Source organism: Notechis scutatus, chromosome 2, assembly GCF_049901735.1.
Source record: "Notechis scutatus isolate UNSWTSFEM ecotype Mainland chromosome 2, rNotScu1.2, whole genome shotgun sequence".
Lineage (NCBI taxonomy): Eukaryota > Metazoa > Chordata > Lepidosauria > Squamata > Elapidae > Notechis > Notechis scutatus.
In genome coordinates this window covers 3138238-3157026 of record NC_142010.1, presented here as the reverse complement: position 1 = coordinate 3157026, position 18789 = coordinate 3138238, and the positions used below count along the sequence as shown (strand labels likewise).

The 18789-nt window shown below is 44.8% G+C and overlaps 1 protein-coding gene across 34 annotated transcripts in view; it reads left to right on the top strand.

The window, feature by feature from the left end:
- BAG6 (BAG cochaperone 6) overlaps window positions 1-18789 on the top strand; it is a 50610-nt gene that overhangs the window by 7347 nt on the left and 24474 nt on the right. For 7 of the 34 annotated variants that reach the window (XM_087954272.1, XM_087954267.1, XM_087954265.1 and 4 more), the window contains exons 2-13: window positions 1083-1128; window positions 2602-2695; window positions 5614-5731; window positions 9757-9977; window positions 12800-12853; window positions 15144-15218; window positions 15318-15493; window positions 15760-15889; window positions 16450-16647; window positions 16824-17109; window positions 18470-18556; window positions 18674-18781. In XM_087954272.1, the coding sequence (XP_087810398.1) occupies window positions 2618-2695; window positions 5614-5731; window positions 9757-9977; window positions 12800-12853; window positions 15144-15218; window positions 15318-15493; window positions 15760-15889; window positions 16450-16647; window positions 16824-17109; window positions 18470-18556; window positions 18674-18781 (1531 nt within the window). In that variant the 5' untranslated portion in view covers window positions 1083-1128; window positions 2602-2617. Of the gene's footprint in view, window positions 1-1082; window positions 1703-2601; window positions 2696-5613; window positions 5732-9756; window positions 9978-12799; window positions 12854-15143; window positions 15494-15759; window positions 15890-16449; window positions 16648-16823; window positions 17110-18469; window positions 18557-18673; window positions 18782-18789 lie in introns of all 34 variants that reach the window. The other 27 variants (XM_087954283.1, XM_087954281.1, XM_087954278.1 and 24 more) reach the window with 10 other exon arrangements.

Sequence of the window (18789 nt, the reverse complement as noted above, 5' to 3'; positions counted from 1 at the left end):
AATTTATCCAAGCTTCTTGGATGAGAAGTGAAACGTTTCCAAAGGGGAAAGAAATAATCAAGAAAGTCCAGTTGCCTTTTTTTTTTTTTTTTTGGGGGGGAAGAAGGGACACCTTTGGGATAGTCTGGTGATACTTTTTCTTTTTGTCAGTAGTAACAAAGGGTCGTTCTTTAGGAGCCTTAGGGGTGTGTTTTTTTGGATAGGTCCTTCTGGTATTTCTGATCACGATGTACCGCAAGTTGAAGAGGAGAAATTGTGGTTCTGAACTGAAGAGAGACAATAGGCTAATTCTGCTGCTTAGCTTAGAGGACGTTTTATTCTCATCTGTACAGTTTGGGGGAGATGGATTGAATGAATCCCTTCTGAATTCTTTCAACTTTTCTCTTGATAACAATACTAGTTAAACCAGGCGTGTCCAACTGTTTGGCTTATCTGGGCCATACTGACTTGCCTTGGGCCCTATATAAAATATATAATACAGTTAATGTATAGACATGCGCATAATAATGTAAAAAGTAGGGCTGCATTATTAACCTGTTCAGGGCCGTATGTGGGTCATGGGCGCCATGGGTTGGACACACTTGATATAGGACTGACTTTCATCAACTTGCACTGAAAAAAAAAAAGGTTGATTAAAAGAAATTGCAATTTGCTTTTAATGAATAGAGTAGGTCAAACTATGCAAAGACTTAATTGGAGGGACTGTCAGGTGAGTTGCGTGGTTGGAAAGGGATTTGAACCTGATACCTTCTGGAAAGGGCAGTAACGATTGCTAGGGAATGTAAGGTTGTGATCATTGTTAGGCTGGGGGAAATGAGGTTCAGCGGCCCTAATCCTATAGCCATGTTTCCTGACTAATGTTTTTATTGATTTTTGGTTACTTATAAACAAATAGTTAATTGTAGTCTTACTTATTTATAAAGCTTAAGGATACTTGCACTATTTATCGATATCTGGATATTTATTAAAACTGAATTTCTTCCAAGGAGTAGGATTGTAGAAATTACCTGTCTTTTTTTTTCTTCTTCAAATGAGTATTGTTAATAATCTGGGTTTTTTCTTTCTCTTGTTCTTCCTCCTAGGCTTTTAAGACCATCTTTTAAATTGCTGCTTGTCAGGTCATTGGAGGTCAGTTAGAATTTTTCAAAGACCATGAAAAGCAATGTGGGCCACAAATAATATTAACCCTAAGGATACATAGGCTGACGGCTAGACAGTTTTGTGGCGTTATTAGCTTTTCCGCCATGAAGAAGGGAGACTGTATACTTAGTCATATCTTGTTTACCAGACCTTACACTGTTCATTGGGACTCAGCCTCCAGGATGAATAGAATTTGACCTTTAACTGTTTCTATTCAAGGCGTGGATGTGGAATGAAACTATGGATATGCAAAATATTCTGGCCTTGCAACATTATTATTGAAAATGAGACAACCCTTGAATGGGCCAGTTTTGGGTTTAGGACATTTTCCAAACTCCTACATAAAACTCATAATGGGACCATACATTTCAAACCTTTCAAAGTGTGTACTTTTTTAAAATGTTTTTTTTGATGATGCTGTGGCATTAGATTCAAACTGAAGGCAAACCTGGGAACAAAACAGAAACACAGTTATGTATTATGTAAATACAGTACATGTAGTCCTTGACTTACGACCACAACTGAGCCCAAAATTTCTGTTGTTGAGCGAGACATTCGTTAAGTGAGTTTTGTTCCGTTTTTACAACTTTTCTTGCTGTTAAGTGTATCCACTGTAGATAAAAATAAAAATATTAGTGGTAAGGCCATGAGAAGACGGAATGAATTGTGACTAAGGAAGTGAAGTTCAAATATTAGAATTTCTCAACAAATGTGTTTTAAAGACATTCTAGCAGGCTTTTTTTAAAAATTTGAGTGTGATTATTGTCACTAGTGTTTCTTTTCTAGGAAAGGGAAAGTGTTTAATACTCTAAGAATTACAGAAGTTTGTCATAATACTAATTGAAATTTCTGGAAGTAGTGAGTTATACTACTGGTATATCTAGATTTTTATGTGGGTAACATTGATAGTTACGAATGGATTTTTCTCCAAAGTCAGTGTAAAATGATTTCTAATTCATGTTATATACATTTTACGTTACTCTACACCGAAGAATGTGAAATGGTACTTTTTAAACCTTCGGTTTGATCATATGCCCTATAGTGAACGAATGGCTTTTATATAAAAACTTCCCTGAAAGACGGACTTATTTGGAAAGCAATAATTTGGAAAATTGGCTTTCTTATTTCTTAGATATTTCTTCCTTTTTCTGGCAATGCTAAACTTGTGAGTTACAGTCTCCATAAATGAAACCTGCCAGTTTTCTTCCAGAGGTACTTTTTCAAGAGACAACTGGACTTTCTTTTTCTGAAGACGTTTCACTTCTCTTCCAAGAAGCTTCTTCAGCTCTGACTGGATGATGAGGAAGTCAGAGCCGACGAAGCTTCTTGGATGAGAAGTGGAAGGTCTTCAAAGAAAAACCAGAAAGTCCAGTTGGCTCTTGAAAAAAGCACCTTTGGGACAACCGTGACCAGGATGACAGAATCTCCAGAGACATTTACCAGTTTTCTTGTTTCTGACAGAAAAATCTAGTTAACCATGGCGGAGGTGGAGAACCTCGAGGTGATGATAAAAACCTTGGACTCTCAAACAAGAACATTCACAGTAGAAGGAGAGGTAAGTAAGATTCCCCTAAATTTGGATAACAGCAGGAAAGTGGATGGGGCTGTTGCTTTTATGCCTGAGGTATCTGAACAGTGTATCTATCAGTGCTGCTTTGCAGAACTCAGTTACCTGCTCTAAGGTAACAGATTATGAGCAAAAGATCCCTGGGCCTACTTGTTGGTCAGGAAGAAAAAAAAAAAAAAAAAAAGAATTCTGGAGGGACTGGTGTGAAGAACAAATGCAGGCCAAAGTGTGAAAAGAGCAGCGGTTAAATATTTAATTCCTCTAGGAAGAAATGATAGCACAAGTGGTCCTCGACTTACGACCACAATTTACCTCCATGTTTTTGTTGTTAAGCAAGGCAGTTTGATTTTAACTTTGGATGTCTTAACTTAGCTGTAAGTGTAAGCTGCCCAGAGTTACCCTATGGCCGTGATGGCAAACTTCTGGCACGCCTGCCCAAAGTGGGACGGGAAGAGCCATGTCGCCTGGCGTGCGCGGACTTGCCTGTTTGTCTTCCGGGTTTCTAGCGAGCATGTGTGGGCGACAAACAGCTGTCCTTCGCCCGCGTGCCAGTGCTGATTGTCGGTTGCGCCTGTGCGCCAGAACTGAGAAGTTTGGCTTTTCTGGAGCACAATCCCTTTGCGCATGTGGCAGTGCCTCAGCCTGCGCATGTGTGCTGGCCAGCTGATCGTCAGGCGTGCATGCATGCTAGAACCCAGAAGTTTGGCTTTTCTGGAGCGTGGCTCTGATGAGCACATGCGCGCACGACATTTCTGCATGACCTTTTTGGCACTCGGTGCGGAAAAGGTTCGCCATCACTGCTCTGTGGTAAGAGGGCAGTCAGGAAATATGTATGTACGATGTATGAAGTATGTATATTATACATATATATATATCTGTATGTATGTATGTATATGTATATTTATTATACATATATATACATATACATATATGTATATGTATATATAATACTTATAATAGATAAATATGTATATTAATGTGCCCCAGACGTCTGTGTAGTAAATGTATACATTCATCATGTGGCTTAACATTGTTATAAACCGAGTTAGCCATCTTCAACTGGTCATCATGTACCACATATAAATCATTCTCTAAAGTAGCAGTAACACTTTTACCCTCTTTCTCTATTATACAGTTATCTCCCCTAAAGGTTACTACATAACCAAGATTAACTAAAGCCCTTACTGATAATAAATTAAATTTCAGTTTAGCTACATATAATATAGTTAAATGTTCATTTACACAAGAACAATATGCAGTACCTTCACCAGACGCTTTAATCTTCCATCCATTTGCCAGTGATACATGTTGTTTACTCGTGGACATCTTTACAAACCTCTTTCTATCTTTAGAAATGCACTGTGATGCTCCACTATCAACAACCCACAAATCATGGTTTACAGTTGAATTGCTAGACGTAGCTAAACTAACATTCTTTTGGTGATTACCAGTATTCTGTCATTTTCCCTTCTTACAGAATTTATCTGTATGTCCCCTAGCCCCACAAGAAAAACATTTCCTAACAGTATAGGCAGTTGAACACAAATCCTCTTCTTGTGGTTTTTCCTTTCTCAGTTGGTCCCTATCCAGTCGTCTTCTTGCTTATTCTAACAACTTTCTGGTTATGTCGGTCAATGTCAGTTTATCTCTGGGCAGGACTTCCAGTGAAGATACATAATCATCATAACGGTCATCCAATGAGGAAAGAATGACGTAAACTTGATGCAGCTCTGAAAGTATCAGTTTTTTTTCATGTAGCTCTTGAAAAGTTCTTTTCATGAAGTTCAAATGAGCGAACATATCTCCACCTTTCAGAAGACGTGCTCTAAACAGTTTACGTGTAAGATGTATGTGTGCACCTACACTGTCACGAACATAAATCTTCTTCAAATTCTCCCCACACCTATCAGCAGACTCTTCTCCACGAATATGGATTAGCTGCTGGTCAGTCAGTGTTAGTCTAATTATATAGAGAGCTCGTTCGTTGTTCTGTTTAAAGTCAGCAAGCTTCTTGGCATCATCCCCATTTTCTGGATCCCAAGCATTTACATCCGGGGGGAGGGGTCTTGAACTACATTCCATAACCCTTCTCTACACAGAAGTAGACTGCACTTCATAGACCAGGAAACACAGTTTGTTCCATCCAACCGGGTTATCAGTGATAGACTTGTTGAAGTGTCTTGTGCCATCTTTACCAGGACAGTAAACCACAATTAAACAGTAAACAGCTGTCTATATACAGTACTGTGCATTCACACCAACTCTCAGTTATCTGAGCCTGGTATGGCCTGGGCCCATAACCAGTGTGAGGTAATTCCCCGTTAGGAGAATGAGCGCACACAGGGAGATGTAGTGAGAATGGAGAAGAATAACACAGAGACAGCACACAGATACACTGTATTGTAAAATGTAGGTTTTTACTTCCAATAAACCTTTAAGCAAAGTTCAAACAAGCAGTCCAAGTCATTCACAGTTAAAGCAGTCAGTTTTCAGTCCAGGGATAATCCAAATAACAAAGTCCAGTATCAAAAACAGTTCAATAACAGACTTACATCAACGATCAGCAACAGTCAATAGGAGGAACAGCAACACTCAGCAACAACAGAACAACCCAGGTTTCTGGCTCCATCTTATGGCCGTTTGAGGAACCACACCCAATTACAATTTTAGCATTTCCTTAAAGAGACAGTATTAAAATGTCTATCCTGGTTTATATATTTTCCAACCCAACTCTTAGGTGACTTACATTCCTAACAGCCCCTTTGCAGAATGGAGGAGCTTCCTTCATTGTTCGGGCTTTCCTAGGCAGGTGCCATAGAGAGGGCAGGTTCTGGTGAAGGAATAGCGGGAAGAGAGTTTCCTCCGGGTGGTTTTTTTTTTCCACCAGTTTTCCTTTTGCTCCGTAGATCACCGTGAAAGAGTTCAAGGAGCACATAGCGGGCTCAGTCAACATTCCCTCCGAAAAACAGCGCCTCATCTATCAAGGGAGAGTCCTACAAGATGACAAGAAATTGAAAGAATACAGTGAGTCGGGAACCAAGGGAAGGTTGGGAGGGGGGGTTTGAAGTGAACGGGGGGAGCGGGGGGTGTTGGGAGACAGGGGTGGTGGTTATGACCCAGGGTACGGCCAAGTTCACACTGGGAAAAGCTCCCCCCCCCCGAAATGTTAGCATTTTGCTTCCATAAAGGCTGCCCAGAATGAAATTCATATTTTGCACGAGGTGCTCACTCCTGAGTTATTTTGGCAGAGACTCATAACCGCTGGGTTGAGTGCAAAATTGTTGGAATGAAAGTTTGGAATCGGTCTTGAGACATTCAGGTTGGGAAATGAAGTAGTTGCCTCTTTCTTTACCAATTGTTTTCCTGCTAGATGTACTTGCATGCATGTTTGGAAATCTATGTACGTCTTGTACATCTTATATCTACATACATTATGTATTACAACATAATAATAGTAATATACAGTATATTATATTACATTATTTATGACATTACATTACAGTGATGACCCAGAGTGTAACACAAATGTAACAAAATCCAAAACGTAAATAAACGTTCTTTAATGCTTCCAACTGTTCAATAATACTCAGTTGGAGATAAAACATACTCAAAAATAGTCTTCAAAAGAAAGCAAAACAGTCCGAATTTAATGAGCAGATAGAGGTGGAATAAAAAAACCCAAACTACAATGATGAAATTTCCACAATGGAACAGGAGAAGTATTTACCAAATTCAAGGAGATAACAAGGCACAGTCGGTTGGAAGGACGCCAACCAAGATAACTTCAGACCAAAATAAAACACGCTTTGTTTTCAGCATTTGCCAGAACGCAGGTCCAAACTCTTAGGCAGTTCTCACGCCTGCAGCCCATGAGGAGGATCAAGGCCCTGTCCTCCTGAGTAGACCAGTCTCTCCCTTATCCTCTCCTCCCTGCGTGCCCTAGGATGGAGAGGGGATGGGCCTGGGTCCTCCTCTGACTGCTCAGCTGGCCTCTGCCCTTCCCCAGCCTCCTCCACAACCTCCGGAGCCACACTTCCACTCCCTGTCAGCTGTTCCTCCTCTCCCTCAGAGTCAGTCTCCACTAGGAGCATGACACATTACATTACATTACATTACATTACATTACATTACATTAATGTGTCCAGGTAGTCCTTGACTTAACGACCACAATTGAGCCCAAAATTTAAGTGAGACATTTAGTTAAGTGAGTTCTTTTTCCATTTTACAGCCTTTCTTGCCATAGTTGTTAAGTGGATCACTGCAGTTGTTAAAGTGAGTAACACAGTTGTTAAGTGAATCTGGCTTCTCCATTAATTTTGCTTGTCATTGTGCTTCATGAGAGGTGATCGCATGACCCCTGGGATGCTGCCAGTTGCCATAAATACATGGCAGTATTTTGATCACGTGACAATGGGGATGCTGCAATGGTTATAAGTGTGAAAAACGGTCATAAGTCACTTTTTTCAGCGCCGTTATAACTTCAAACGGTCACTAAAGGAGTTGTTAGTCGAGAACTACCTGTATTATGTACAACTTGAGTTCTAATTAAAGATGAATATGTTTTGAGCAAAGGAATGGCTGGTGGGGAAATCTCCCAGCTTCATTAAATTTCCGGAGGATGCAGTTTGGACTTTCCTATATATAAGCATATTTGCAAGACATGGATAAGTTCTACAGTTTTAAGTATGATTCACTGAACAAATCCAGGCTTATTTAGATGTTTAGATCCAGATAAACATACATACACATACATTTATATACATACATACATATATATACATACATACACACATACATACCGTATTTATCGGCGTATAACACGCACAGGCGTATAACACGCATCTTCATTTTAAGAGGGAAATTTCAGAAAAAAATTAAATTTCTAAATAAAAACTTTGAAGCAAAATAAGGGTAGCTCAGAACTTTTTTTTTATTAATATTATTACCACTTATAAGGTAAATCAGTGGTCCCCAACCTTTTTGTACCAGGGACCGGTTTCAAGCAGAAAATTTTTGCAAGGACGGGGGGGAGAGAGAAGAGAAGGAGGCTTCGCTCTCTCGCTGCTCCACCATCCAAGGAAGAAACTGCTTCAAAGAAGCGGGGGCTTTTCCTGTCGCCGCAGCTATTCCGAGCGCCGTTTCACCCCCACTCCCACCCCTGCACAAGACTTCAATCCACAGTGTCCCATTCTGCCTACCTGCCTGCCTGCCTTAGTTTCTGGTTGTTTGGGAGCAGCTTCGGCTGAGAATAATAACTATTCGCCTCTTTTACTCAGCCGAAGCTGTTCCGATTCAACCATTAACGAAGGCAGGCAGGCAGGCAGGCAGAACGGAGCACTGCGGGCGGGCGGGCGGGCGGACGGGTGGGGTGGGGAGAAACGGGCGCCAGGGAAGCTGCGGCGACAGGAAAAAGGCTCTCCCCCGCTTCTTTGAAGCAGTTTCTTCCTGTGCTGGTGGAGGAGCGAGAGAGCGACTGAGAGAGCTGACCCAGAGAGAAGGACAGGCTTCGGTTGCTTCCTCCTCCCCTTCTTTCATTTGTGTCCTTGATCCCCGATCCCAGCAGCATTCACCGAAGGCTTCTTAACATTATATCGGCGTATAACACGCATACATCATTTGCCCCCTATTTTCAGGGGGGAAAGTGTTATACGCTGATAAATACGGGTATATACATATACACACATACATATATACACACACATATACACACATATATACATGTTCTGTCTCACCTGTGGCCACGAGGTGAGAGTCCAAATGTCCAAAGAAAAAACACGAACAGACAATATCAGGAACAACAGAGTTAACTTTCCTTTGGCTGAATTTGTCGTTGGCAAATTTCCCAGAAGCTGTCTGCAAATTCTGATAACGAGCAGAACTATAAATCAGAGACGAACGGCAAACAGAATACTTTGTCCAAATTGCAGACGCAAATTAACAGGGATTCAAAGCTAACACACCTCCTTATATTCTTTGAGGGGCATGTCAGTCTCTTTCCTCAGTCCCTGATTCGACGTCTCCTTCCAGTTTGTGCTTGATATTTCTGCTTACGTCTGTTCCTTGCATCAAACCAACATTCTTCGGTTTGATCTTCATCCAAGGACTCCGGCACGTTCTCCTGCTTATCTGCCGACACCTGAGGTATAACTAATGAGGAAGGTCCTGGAGAGGATGAGGATTCCGAAACTTCCAGCAAAGCAGGTTCAAACCCCAATGCCAAGTCCTCCTCTTCCTCCTGACTCCCATTTATGTCATTCAACAAGGCAGGCTCAAACCTTAATGCCAGATCTTCCTCATCACTCGAGCCTATGTCTTCTGACAGAGCAGGTTCAAACCTCTGAGTCACAACATATACATATATACATATACATATACATATACATTTACATACATACATATATATACATACATACATACACACACACACACACATACACACACATGCACACACACACACACTAATTTTAACTAAAAAAACTTACTAGAAAAAAAAGAAGTAGCTGAAAAACGGGCAAGCGATTAAGTCATTCTTGAGGCCTGGACTTTTCTTATGGGAAAGAAGCAGTATTGGTCATGCTTCTCAATGATCTATAGCAATAGCACTTAGACTTATATACCGCTTCACAGTGCTTTACAGCCCTCTCTAAGCAGTTCTACAGTCTGCCTATTGCTCCCCCAACAATCTGTGACCTCATTTTACCGACCTCGGAAGGATGGACGGCCGAGTCAGCTTTGAGCCTGGTGAGATTTGAACTGTCAAATTGCAGCCAGTCGAAATAGCCTGCAATCTTGCATTCTAACCACTGCGCCACCGCAGCTCTGGCAAGAACAGAATAGCAAAGAGTTGGAAGGGAACTTGGAGGTCTTCTAGTCCAACCCCCCCCTGCTCAGGGAGGAAAACCCTTTAGCATTTCAGACAAATGCTTGTCCAGTCTCTTCTTAAAAACTTCCGGTTCTTTAATAATTCAAGGCTTCAAAGGCAGCCAGACTTGGAATGAGAAGGAAATCTGATCACGTATCCCGGTTTGTTTGTTCGCTTGTTTTTGCAGATGTTGGAGGCAAAGTCATCCACTTGGTGGAACGCGCACCTCCCCAGACCCAGTCGCCCTCGGGGGGGCCTTCAGGAGCAGGCTTGTCCTCCACCCCTCACAACAACACGGGACCCCGGGGCTCAGGTTCCACTGTCCATGACCGCAACGCCAACAGTTACGTTATGGTGGGAACCTTCAACTTACCAGTAAGCATTATGGACCCACAGCCGCCCACACAAGTGAGTTTTAGCCAGAGAGCTGCTCCCGCTGTGGGGCGAGGGGAAGTATTCGGTCTCCCTCCCCCCCTCCCCAATGCTTTCTCCCCTTCCTGTTAATAAAACGAGAAGGGAACTTGCTTGTACGCTACTACATGGTAGTGGGGAGCTGGCGGTGGGGTGCTTCACGTGGCTTTGGGTTCCTCCCTTCTGCCTTTGCCCAGAGTGGGGTCAGTGTCAGCCGTTCCTGAAAAATGTCATTCCTGACTTGGAAAGGGTGTGTTGTGAACAACGTGGTAACAACCAGAACAGAAGTCTGGCTTTCCCTTCTGTTTTGCCTGTCTTTGGGATTATTCTGTGTGATACGGACAGAGAGGAAGAGGGTTTGAAACGCACATGGGGCCTTCCTTCCTGTCGCATGGGAGATCTGAAACCAAATACAGGTAGTCCTCGGCTTACGACTGCCATTGAGCCCAACGTTTCTGTGGTTCAGCGCGAGGCATTTCGTTAAGGGAGTCTTTGCCCCATCTTACAAATTTCATTGCCACAGTTGTTAAGCGCTTGAATCGTTGCAATTGTTAAGTTAGTAACATCGTGTGTGTGTGTGTGTGAAGTCAACCTGGTTTCCCTGTGGACTTCGCTGGTTGTTAGGTTTGCCAAAGAGGATGGCACTGCCGCCGTCCTAAATGTGAGTCAGTTGTCAAGCGTCTGAATTTGGATGAAGCGATCGATCGTTGGGCTGAGGAATGGTTGTTCGGTGAATTTGGAATTTTTGCCCCGTTTTACGACTTTGCTTCTCCTGACCACCGCTGCAGTTGTTAAACGAGTTGCGTGGTTGTGAAGTGAATCTGGGTTCCCCCCCATTGAACTTCGCTCCTGAGAAGGCTCGCAAAAGGGGATCGCATGATCCCGGGACGCTGCCGCCGTCATAAACGTGAGTCAGTTGTCAAAGCATCTTGAGTCAGAGGTTGGTATTCAGCAGGTTCTAACCAGTTCTGGAGAACCGGCAGTGGAAATTTTTAGTAGTTCGGAGAAGCGCCAAATACCACCTCTGACTGGAGATTTGACAATATCCTTCCCCTGCCACGCCCACCAAACCACGCCCACAGAACCGGTAGTAAAAAAATAAAATTGAATCCCACCACTGATCTGAATGTAAATCACACGGCCATTGGGGAGGCTGCAACGGTCCTAAGTGTGAAAAACAATCCTAAGTCATTGTTTTCAGTGCCGTTGTAACTTCGAATGTCACTAAATAGCAATAGCATTTAGACTTATATACAACATTCCAGTGCTTTCCAGCCCTCTCTAAGCCGTTTACAGAGTCGGGGTCAGCTTTGGAAGTCATACTGAGACCAGATGCTCCCACACTGCCACATTTTGAGTCTGGGAAAGTGGGAGCGGGGAATTTCTTGGAGTGTACGTAGTTAGACATAATAACAATCCTTTTCTAATTCAAGGTCATGTTATTTTGGCGCGTAAGTGAGAGGAAGTCTCAAATTGGGACGGGTGGTGATTGGGGCATGTGATGTGATGATGGGCGCAGGGGATGGATTTGTAGTTTTTACTTATTGCAAGGAAGCCCGGAACTGTCAGAATCGGGATTCCCCAGCTGTGCCAGTTTACTATCCAAATAAACTTTTGAGAAGATGTCTGTCTCGGAGTTATTGGTTGGAGTGGAGGTTTGCTGGAACTCTTGACAATCAGCCTATTGCCCCCAACAATCTGGGCCCTCATTTTACCTACCTTGGAAGGATGGAAGGCTGAGTCCACCTTGAGCCTGGTGAGATTCGAACTGCCAAATTGCAGTCAGTCGGCAATCAGCAGAAGTAGCCTGCAGTACTGCATTCCAACCACTGCGCCACCGCGGCTCATAAATGAACTCTTGTCAGCCGAGGACTACTTATATTTATCCAGACCAAGGAATGACAATCCCTTGGAGGGTGGAAGCTGTACCTACAGGGGCTGGTCAGGAACAATCTCTCTCTCTCTCTCTCTCTCCCTCCCTCCCTCCCTCCCTCTCTCTCTCTCTCTCGGGAAGAGGGCATATATTTACTTTACAGAATGGCAAGCAAAGCAGGTATTGCGAGAGCCTTTCCTGAAATTACACAGCCTTGTTAATATGCTTTGAATAATAAAACATTTAGGGATGTTTAGCGTATGAGCTGCATGCTTGAGGATCTACATTTCTGAGCGTGTCCAATTTGGAATTCAGCCCCTCTTTGAAATCAGTGAGTGCAATTTACCTCATGTTAAGAGTTCAGCCTAAGAATTCTGCGCCATCTTTTCAGAAACATGTTTCTAATTATTCATTTGTGGTGTGCGTGGAATTTTTTTTTTAAAGAAAAAGAAACAAAAATTGGCTAAAATATTCTAGGAGGCCTCGCTGGAAGTCACAATTTGTTCCTTTTTTTGTTATTATTATTGCTCATTGTTGCTTCTTTTTACTCCTGCACCTATGTGATTTGGGAAGTTGTTGGACTGGTAATCCACAGCCATGACTTCTTCACAGGAGCACAAACAAGTTCTCAAGAGTGCACGCTCACATCTGAACGGTGTATCGAAAATCATGTTTTCTGCAACATACAGAGAGTCATGGCATTATTTTTCAGCATTATTTTTCAAGTGATGTATAATTTCAAGAATCTTACCACGCTGGGTGGGGAGCAACCTTGGATGATGTGGGTATGTGATCTGCTGGGTTGTGGTTTTGTTTTGTTTTTGTTTACCTTCTTTTCGGCTCTGTTTTGTTCTTTTCTCCTGCACACCTACCTTGGTGGTTTTTTTTTTTTTTTGGTCCTTTTAATTTTTTTCTCTGTCTATTTCTCACTCCCTGCTTTCCAAAGAACGATGGATCGTCTGTGGACGTTCATATAAATATGGACCAGGCTCCTATTCAGGTACAAGTGGGTTGGGAAGGACAGAATTTAACGTTAACATTGATGGGTTTATTTTAATACGTGGGCATAACCAAGACTCTTTGACTGTAGCATGATGTAAGGAGATCCGATCGATTGACAGGCCACTTAGATTGTTATTTGACTTCTAGAAATGCTCCCCCCACCTTTTTTTTTTCTAACACAAAGTTTATTTATTGAAATGTTTTGGTCGCCACAATGGAAAAAAGATGGAAAGAATGCAGAGAAACAGCAAAGATGATTAGGGGGCTGAAGGCTAAAACACAGAAAGAATGTGTCAGCTGGTGCTCCGTTCAAAATCCAAGAAAGAAATACTTAGACTCTTGTAATTAGAGAAAAGATATCTTTTACTGGAAGTTAAGTGGTAGCAACGAGAGAATTCTGAATCTGGGGAAATAGGCACGTACATCACATATATCAAGGGATTGAAATGTTCCCACCCCCAGTAGTTCAAACGGTTCTTCCAATTAAAAGTTGTGAACCTCATCATGTGGACATCTTCAGGTGGTTATGATTAGTTGACCTTGGCTTACTCAGATAAAGGTTTGCAGTTGCGAAGAGAAAGCTAAGCAAGAAATAGGAACCCTCCACAGTTTATACAACATTAGTTATTAACACCTCCAGCTCACTTCCCATACTTTTCCCCCTTCCACCCCCCACCTTACTCATGACAGCCAGAAAGAAGCAAAGCAAAGGAAGAAGATCTTGAAGGCTGGCAGAATGGTTGCAGAAATTGGTTATGTCTTGTTTGATTAAAAGAAGGACTAGGGGTGACATGACAGCAGTGTTCCCAATATCTCAGGGCCTGCCATGAAGAAGAGGGAGTCAAGCTATTCTCCAAAGCACCTGAATTTAACTAATCCAACGTTCTCTCCAGAGTCCCAAAGATGCTTTTTTTTTTTTTTTCCAAGAGGCAACGGACTTTCTGGTTTTTTTTTTTCCAAGAAGCTTCTTCAGCTCTGACTGGATGGTGGGGAATGGAAGGATTTATCCACCATCCAGTCAGAGCTGAGGAAGCTTCTTGGAAGAGAAGCGAAACGTCTTCAAAAGAAAACAAAACAAAAACAGAAAAGTCCAGTTGTCTCTTGAAAAAAAAACACCTTTGGGACAACCATGTCCTGAATGACTGAGAAATCTCCATAGATGTTCTGCCCGGGGGCCATTTTGATCAGTGGCTGCTACTTTATGAAGAAGATAGTTCTACCCCATCGTGTCTGTAGGCATCATTCTGGAGGATTGTACTCTACAGGTGCCAGATTCGGGATCTTGCATTGGAGATCTTCTGTGTTCCTTAGGAAAAAAAACGGCAGAGAAATTGAAGCGCATTTTCCCCCCATTTTTTTAAAGAAAGGAGTTGAGGACTGTTCATACCAGTCCTTCCCCAAGTTGGTGCCCTGCCGATGCAGCTTCTGTTGAATTCCCTCCAGACACGATGGCGAGTGGACATGATAGTGGGCTGTTGGTCCAGCTCCTCTGAAGTGTTCCTACTTGGGCTAGATGTCTCGTAGAGTTGATGTACTTACAGGGCCAGTCAGATATCAGCCAGAGGGACCTAGGACTGAATCTCAGCGTGAGAAATTAAGAGAAAGGAACCCAAAGTTAGGAAGGCTCCCAACGTGGAAAATATTTGCAGTTCTTCAGGGATAAGAAAAGAAGTCTTTTTTCTCTGCATCCTAAAGAGCTTCAAGGAGGAACTTCACTGGACCTGAGATGAGGCAAACTGGGATATAGAAAGCTTGACGTCTCCTTACTTTAATGATCTTATCTCCCCTGTCTGCCTCTTCTGTTAGACCAGGGGGTCCCCAAATGTGGCAACTTTTAAGACTTGTGGACTTCAACTCCCAGAAGCTGTCTGAGGAATTCTGGGAGTTGAAGTCCACAAGTCTTAAAAGTCGCCATGTTTGGAGGCTTCTGCCCTCGACACAGAGGTTTTGTTTTAGTAGCACCTTGGGTTCTTCCTGCCCGAGGGCTTAAGCAGAGCCTTCATGGCTACAGGAAACAAACCTTGGCTCGAGGGGCCAAGTAAGTAGAAAAGCATGCAGTCAAAACGGAAGTGGGAAGTGCCCACAGGTTTGGAAGTTGGGTGTGGGCTGAGGGGATTCAACACGGGGAGGAGGACAGGAAGGCCTGGACATGGCCTTAAGGAAATCCAAGAAATGGGAAGAGTTGGTTTTAACCCAAGGAGGGATCTGCAAGGAAGGAGGAATTCTGATTCAGGGAAAAGAGGCCCCCTCGGGCCTTCTCATAACAGGCATTTCCTTCCCCCTCACAGAGTGAACCTCGTGTCCGTCTTGTTATGGCCCAGCATATGTTACGGGACATTCAAGGTATCCTGAACCGACTAGAGGTGAGCCAATTTCTAACCCCGAAGCAGGAATGTAGAATCGCTGCCCGGAAACTCCTTCCCAGGCCCCTGGAAATCACCTGTCCCCCCCTTTTTCTCCAGGGTAACACCAGCGACCACGCCGCTGCGGGACCCGAGGATATGCCATCTGCCAGCCCGACCGAAAGGGAACCGATGACGGGCACCGAATCGGAGCCTCCCCAGGAGCCCACGCCAGCAGAGGAAACGCCGCCCTCTGGGAGTGAGCCACCCCCCGGGGCCGAAGCAGCCGCCCCCAAGTAAGAAGGCTGCCCCCGCCCACCAAAGAGATGTCAAGAGCTCTCTTGGGGGGGGGGGCTACGAGGAGCCCTCCCCCCCTTTCAAACCATCCTGGTGCCAACAGATCAGGGTGGGTAGGGAACTGTGGGTGGGAACCATCGAGGTGGGCTGTGCCAAAGTGGTAGAGGGGTAACCTCAAGGAGCTGCAGGGATACTGGCTGTTTCCCAGAGGAGTCAAGGGGCAGTCACTGAGCGAGACGGTGAGGGTCCTTCTCTCTTCCCCTAGCCACCCGTCCCCTGGAGAGTACGTGGAGGTTCTGGGCGAGCTTCGTGGGTTGGAAAGCAGACTCCAGCCTTTCCTGCAGAGGTACGAGGAGGTCCTGGGAACTGCTGGCACCGCCGACTACAACAACAACGTAAGAGAAGTCTGGTTCTCAAAAAAACTGAAAGTTGACCTCTAACCTGGGAAGCTACTTTTTCGCCCCTTATTTCTGCCTTTGCTGGGATCTGAAATTGGGTCGGTGTCTTCTTTTTACATCCGAACTCTTTGATTTACCGTTAAAAATATTCTTTCGACGTACATGCTCTGGCTTCCAGAGTCTCGGTTCTGCCATCCCATTTGTGTCGGAGCCACCATTTCAAGCGCTTCCGGGTTGAAAGGATTAGCCGGTGACATCACTGTCGCCCGGGGGAAACCATTGTGGGGTGTGTGTGTTCTTTTCATGTCCCTATCAAGGAGCTGGAGCAAGTGACGGGGAGCTCACCCCCCTCAGCCCCACTTGGGTCTCAAACGTGGGCTTGCTAGCCTCCAACCCAGCATCCTAACCACCCGAGCTCCGTGCTCCTTTTCTGGGCCCAATAGTTCTTTGATCTGGCCTAGCGAGGTTTTGGGGTGATTTTTTTTTTTTTTTTTGTTTAAAGGCTTGGTAACACCCCCGCTTCATTTGATTCAAACGTCCTGCTTTTCTTTTGCCAGACGGAAGGGCGCGAAGAGGACCAACGCATTATCAACTTGGTGGGGGAGTCTCTGCGCCTTCTGGGTAACACCTTTGTAGCCCTCTCGGACTTGCGCTGCAATCTCTCCTGCAACGCCCCCCGCCACCTCCATGTGGTGCGGCCGATGTCCCATTACACAGCTCCCATGGTCCTGCAGCAAGCTGCCATCCCCATCCAGGTGAGGCCTCTCGGCCTGGAAGAAACCAGGTTGGGGTACCTTTCCTCAAACCCCGGGAATGACTTGGGCCACAGCTCTGGCTTTCCGAGGCTGGGCGAAGAGCGCGAGGGAGCGAGAGGGGAGGATGCAGAAGACAACTCCCTTTCTTCTCCTCCTCCTCCATGTTCTTGCTTCAGATTAACGTTGGAACCACCGTCACCATGACGGGCAACGGTGGCCGCACCGTCCAGACCAACTTGGAAGGCTCTGCTGCCGCCGCTGCCGCCCAGGCCCCTCCCACAGCCCAGCCTCGCAGTTCCAGCCCCGTGGAGTCAACCCAACCCTCCGAAGGCTCGCCTCCTTCCCTCTCCCCGGGGGTCACCCCTATCCTGCCTCAGGCCTCCCAAACAGGGCACCCCCGTGTCATCCGCATTTCACATCAGACGGTCGAGCCTGTGGTTATGATGCACATGAATATACAGGGTGAGTTTTGGGCTGTTTTGGAAAGTTATACTCATAAAAAAAAACCCAATACTTGTAGCTCAGGGTTGAACTCGGGGGTTTTTTCGGGGCTCTCCGAGCTTGGTGGTTTTCTTGCAGACGTTTCAATACCCAACTAGGTAACGTCATCAGTGCTAGAAGGGAATGGCGTTTGGTCTCTGTTTATATAACAGTGACTTGCCCTGTCAGGGTTATGTGTTGCCTTGTATTCTTTGAACTAACAAGTCCCTTGAAGGGGGTCTATGGCTGGATTCTGTACCACTTGTGTACAGGTTGTTGGGAGGGTAGCATGGGGATAAAATGCTGAAATCCCCAGAAGTAAAAATGGGACCCAAATATAATAATTGTTTATTGTGTTTAACACAGTCAGATTAAATAAGTCAGTCAAAATGTTAAGCGTTATTTTAGTATTTTTTTCCTACATGGTGGTCCCATAATTTAAGTCGACCCCCAAAAGTGGAACCAAAGCTATACAGGCAGTCCCCGACTTACAACAGTTCATTTAGTGACCATTCAAAGTTACAACGGCACTGAAAAAAGGGACTGATGACCAGACGTGGTATTCAGCAGGTTCTGACCAGTTCTGGAGAACCGGTAGTGGAAATTTTGAGCAGTTCGGAGAACCGGCAAATCCCACCTTTGACTGGAGATTTTACAGTATCCTTCCCCTGCCACGCCCACTAAGCCACACCCACAGAACCAGTAGTAAAAAAAAATGAATCCCACCATGGCTGATGACCGTTTTTCACAATTACGACCTTATGTAGCATCCCCAAGGTCACCTGATCAAAACTCAGGTGCTTGCCAACCGATTCATCCTTACGACCGTTGCTGTGTCCTGAGGCGATGCGATCCTCTTTTTGCGACCTCCTGGCAAACAAAAAGTCAATGGGGAAGCCCAATTCACTTAACAACTATGGTTGCCAATTTCTCGACTGCAAGGATCCACTTAACAACTATGGCAAGAAAGGTGGCAAAAATAAGGCAAACTTAACCAACGTTTCACTTCACAACAGAAATTTAGGTTGCTCGATTGCGGTCATCACTCGAAGACTACCTGTATTGTTACAGGATGGGTCGGGGGGGAGGAGAGGTGCTCTGTCCTTTCACTTCTCGGCATCTTAAAAAAGATCAGCTTGCTAGATTTTGATTAAAGTCGTGTTATTTGGGGGGGAGGGGGGAAGCGCGTGCCATACGCTAAGAAAAAAAAAAAATGGAGGGGGAAATGTGACCTGAAATGAAATCCAGACCATCCAGAGAAAGAGGACAGGGGAGAGAAATCAATCTACAACGTGGAGCGGCCTCTCCTTTTTGAGGTCCACTTCCTTTTCTCCCTCTTTAGACTCCGGCTCCCAGTTGGGCAGCGGCAGTTCCGGCGGAATGCCACCGATGGGGCCAGCCGGTTCAACCGGACACTCCCAAGGGATGGGTAAGGAAAATGGCTCCCACCGATCCAGGGGGGGAGGCCAACCGCTCTGGCTGAGGGGTTTCCCCCCATTTTCCGGCCCTGTTGATGTCTCCTGGTTCTGTTATTGCTTCTCTGCAGGCAGCGGTGCCCACATGCCCCTACCCAGCCTCCCACCGGAGTTCATGCAGGCCATGGCCCACCAGATAACGCAACAAGCCATGGCAGCTGCGGCCTCAGCAGCTACAGGTAAGCCA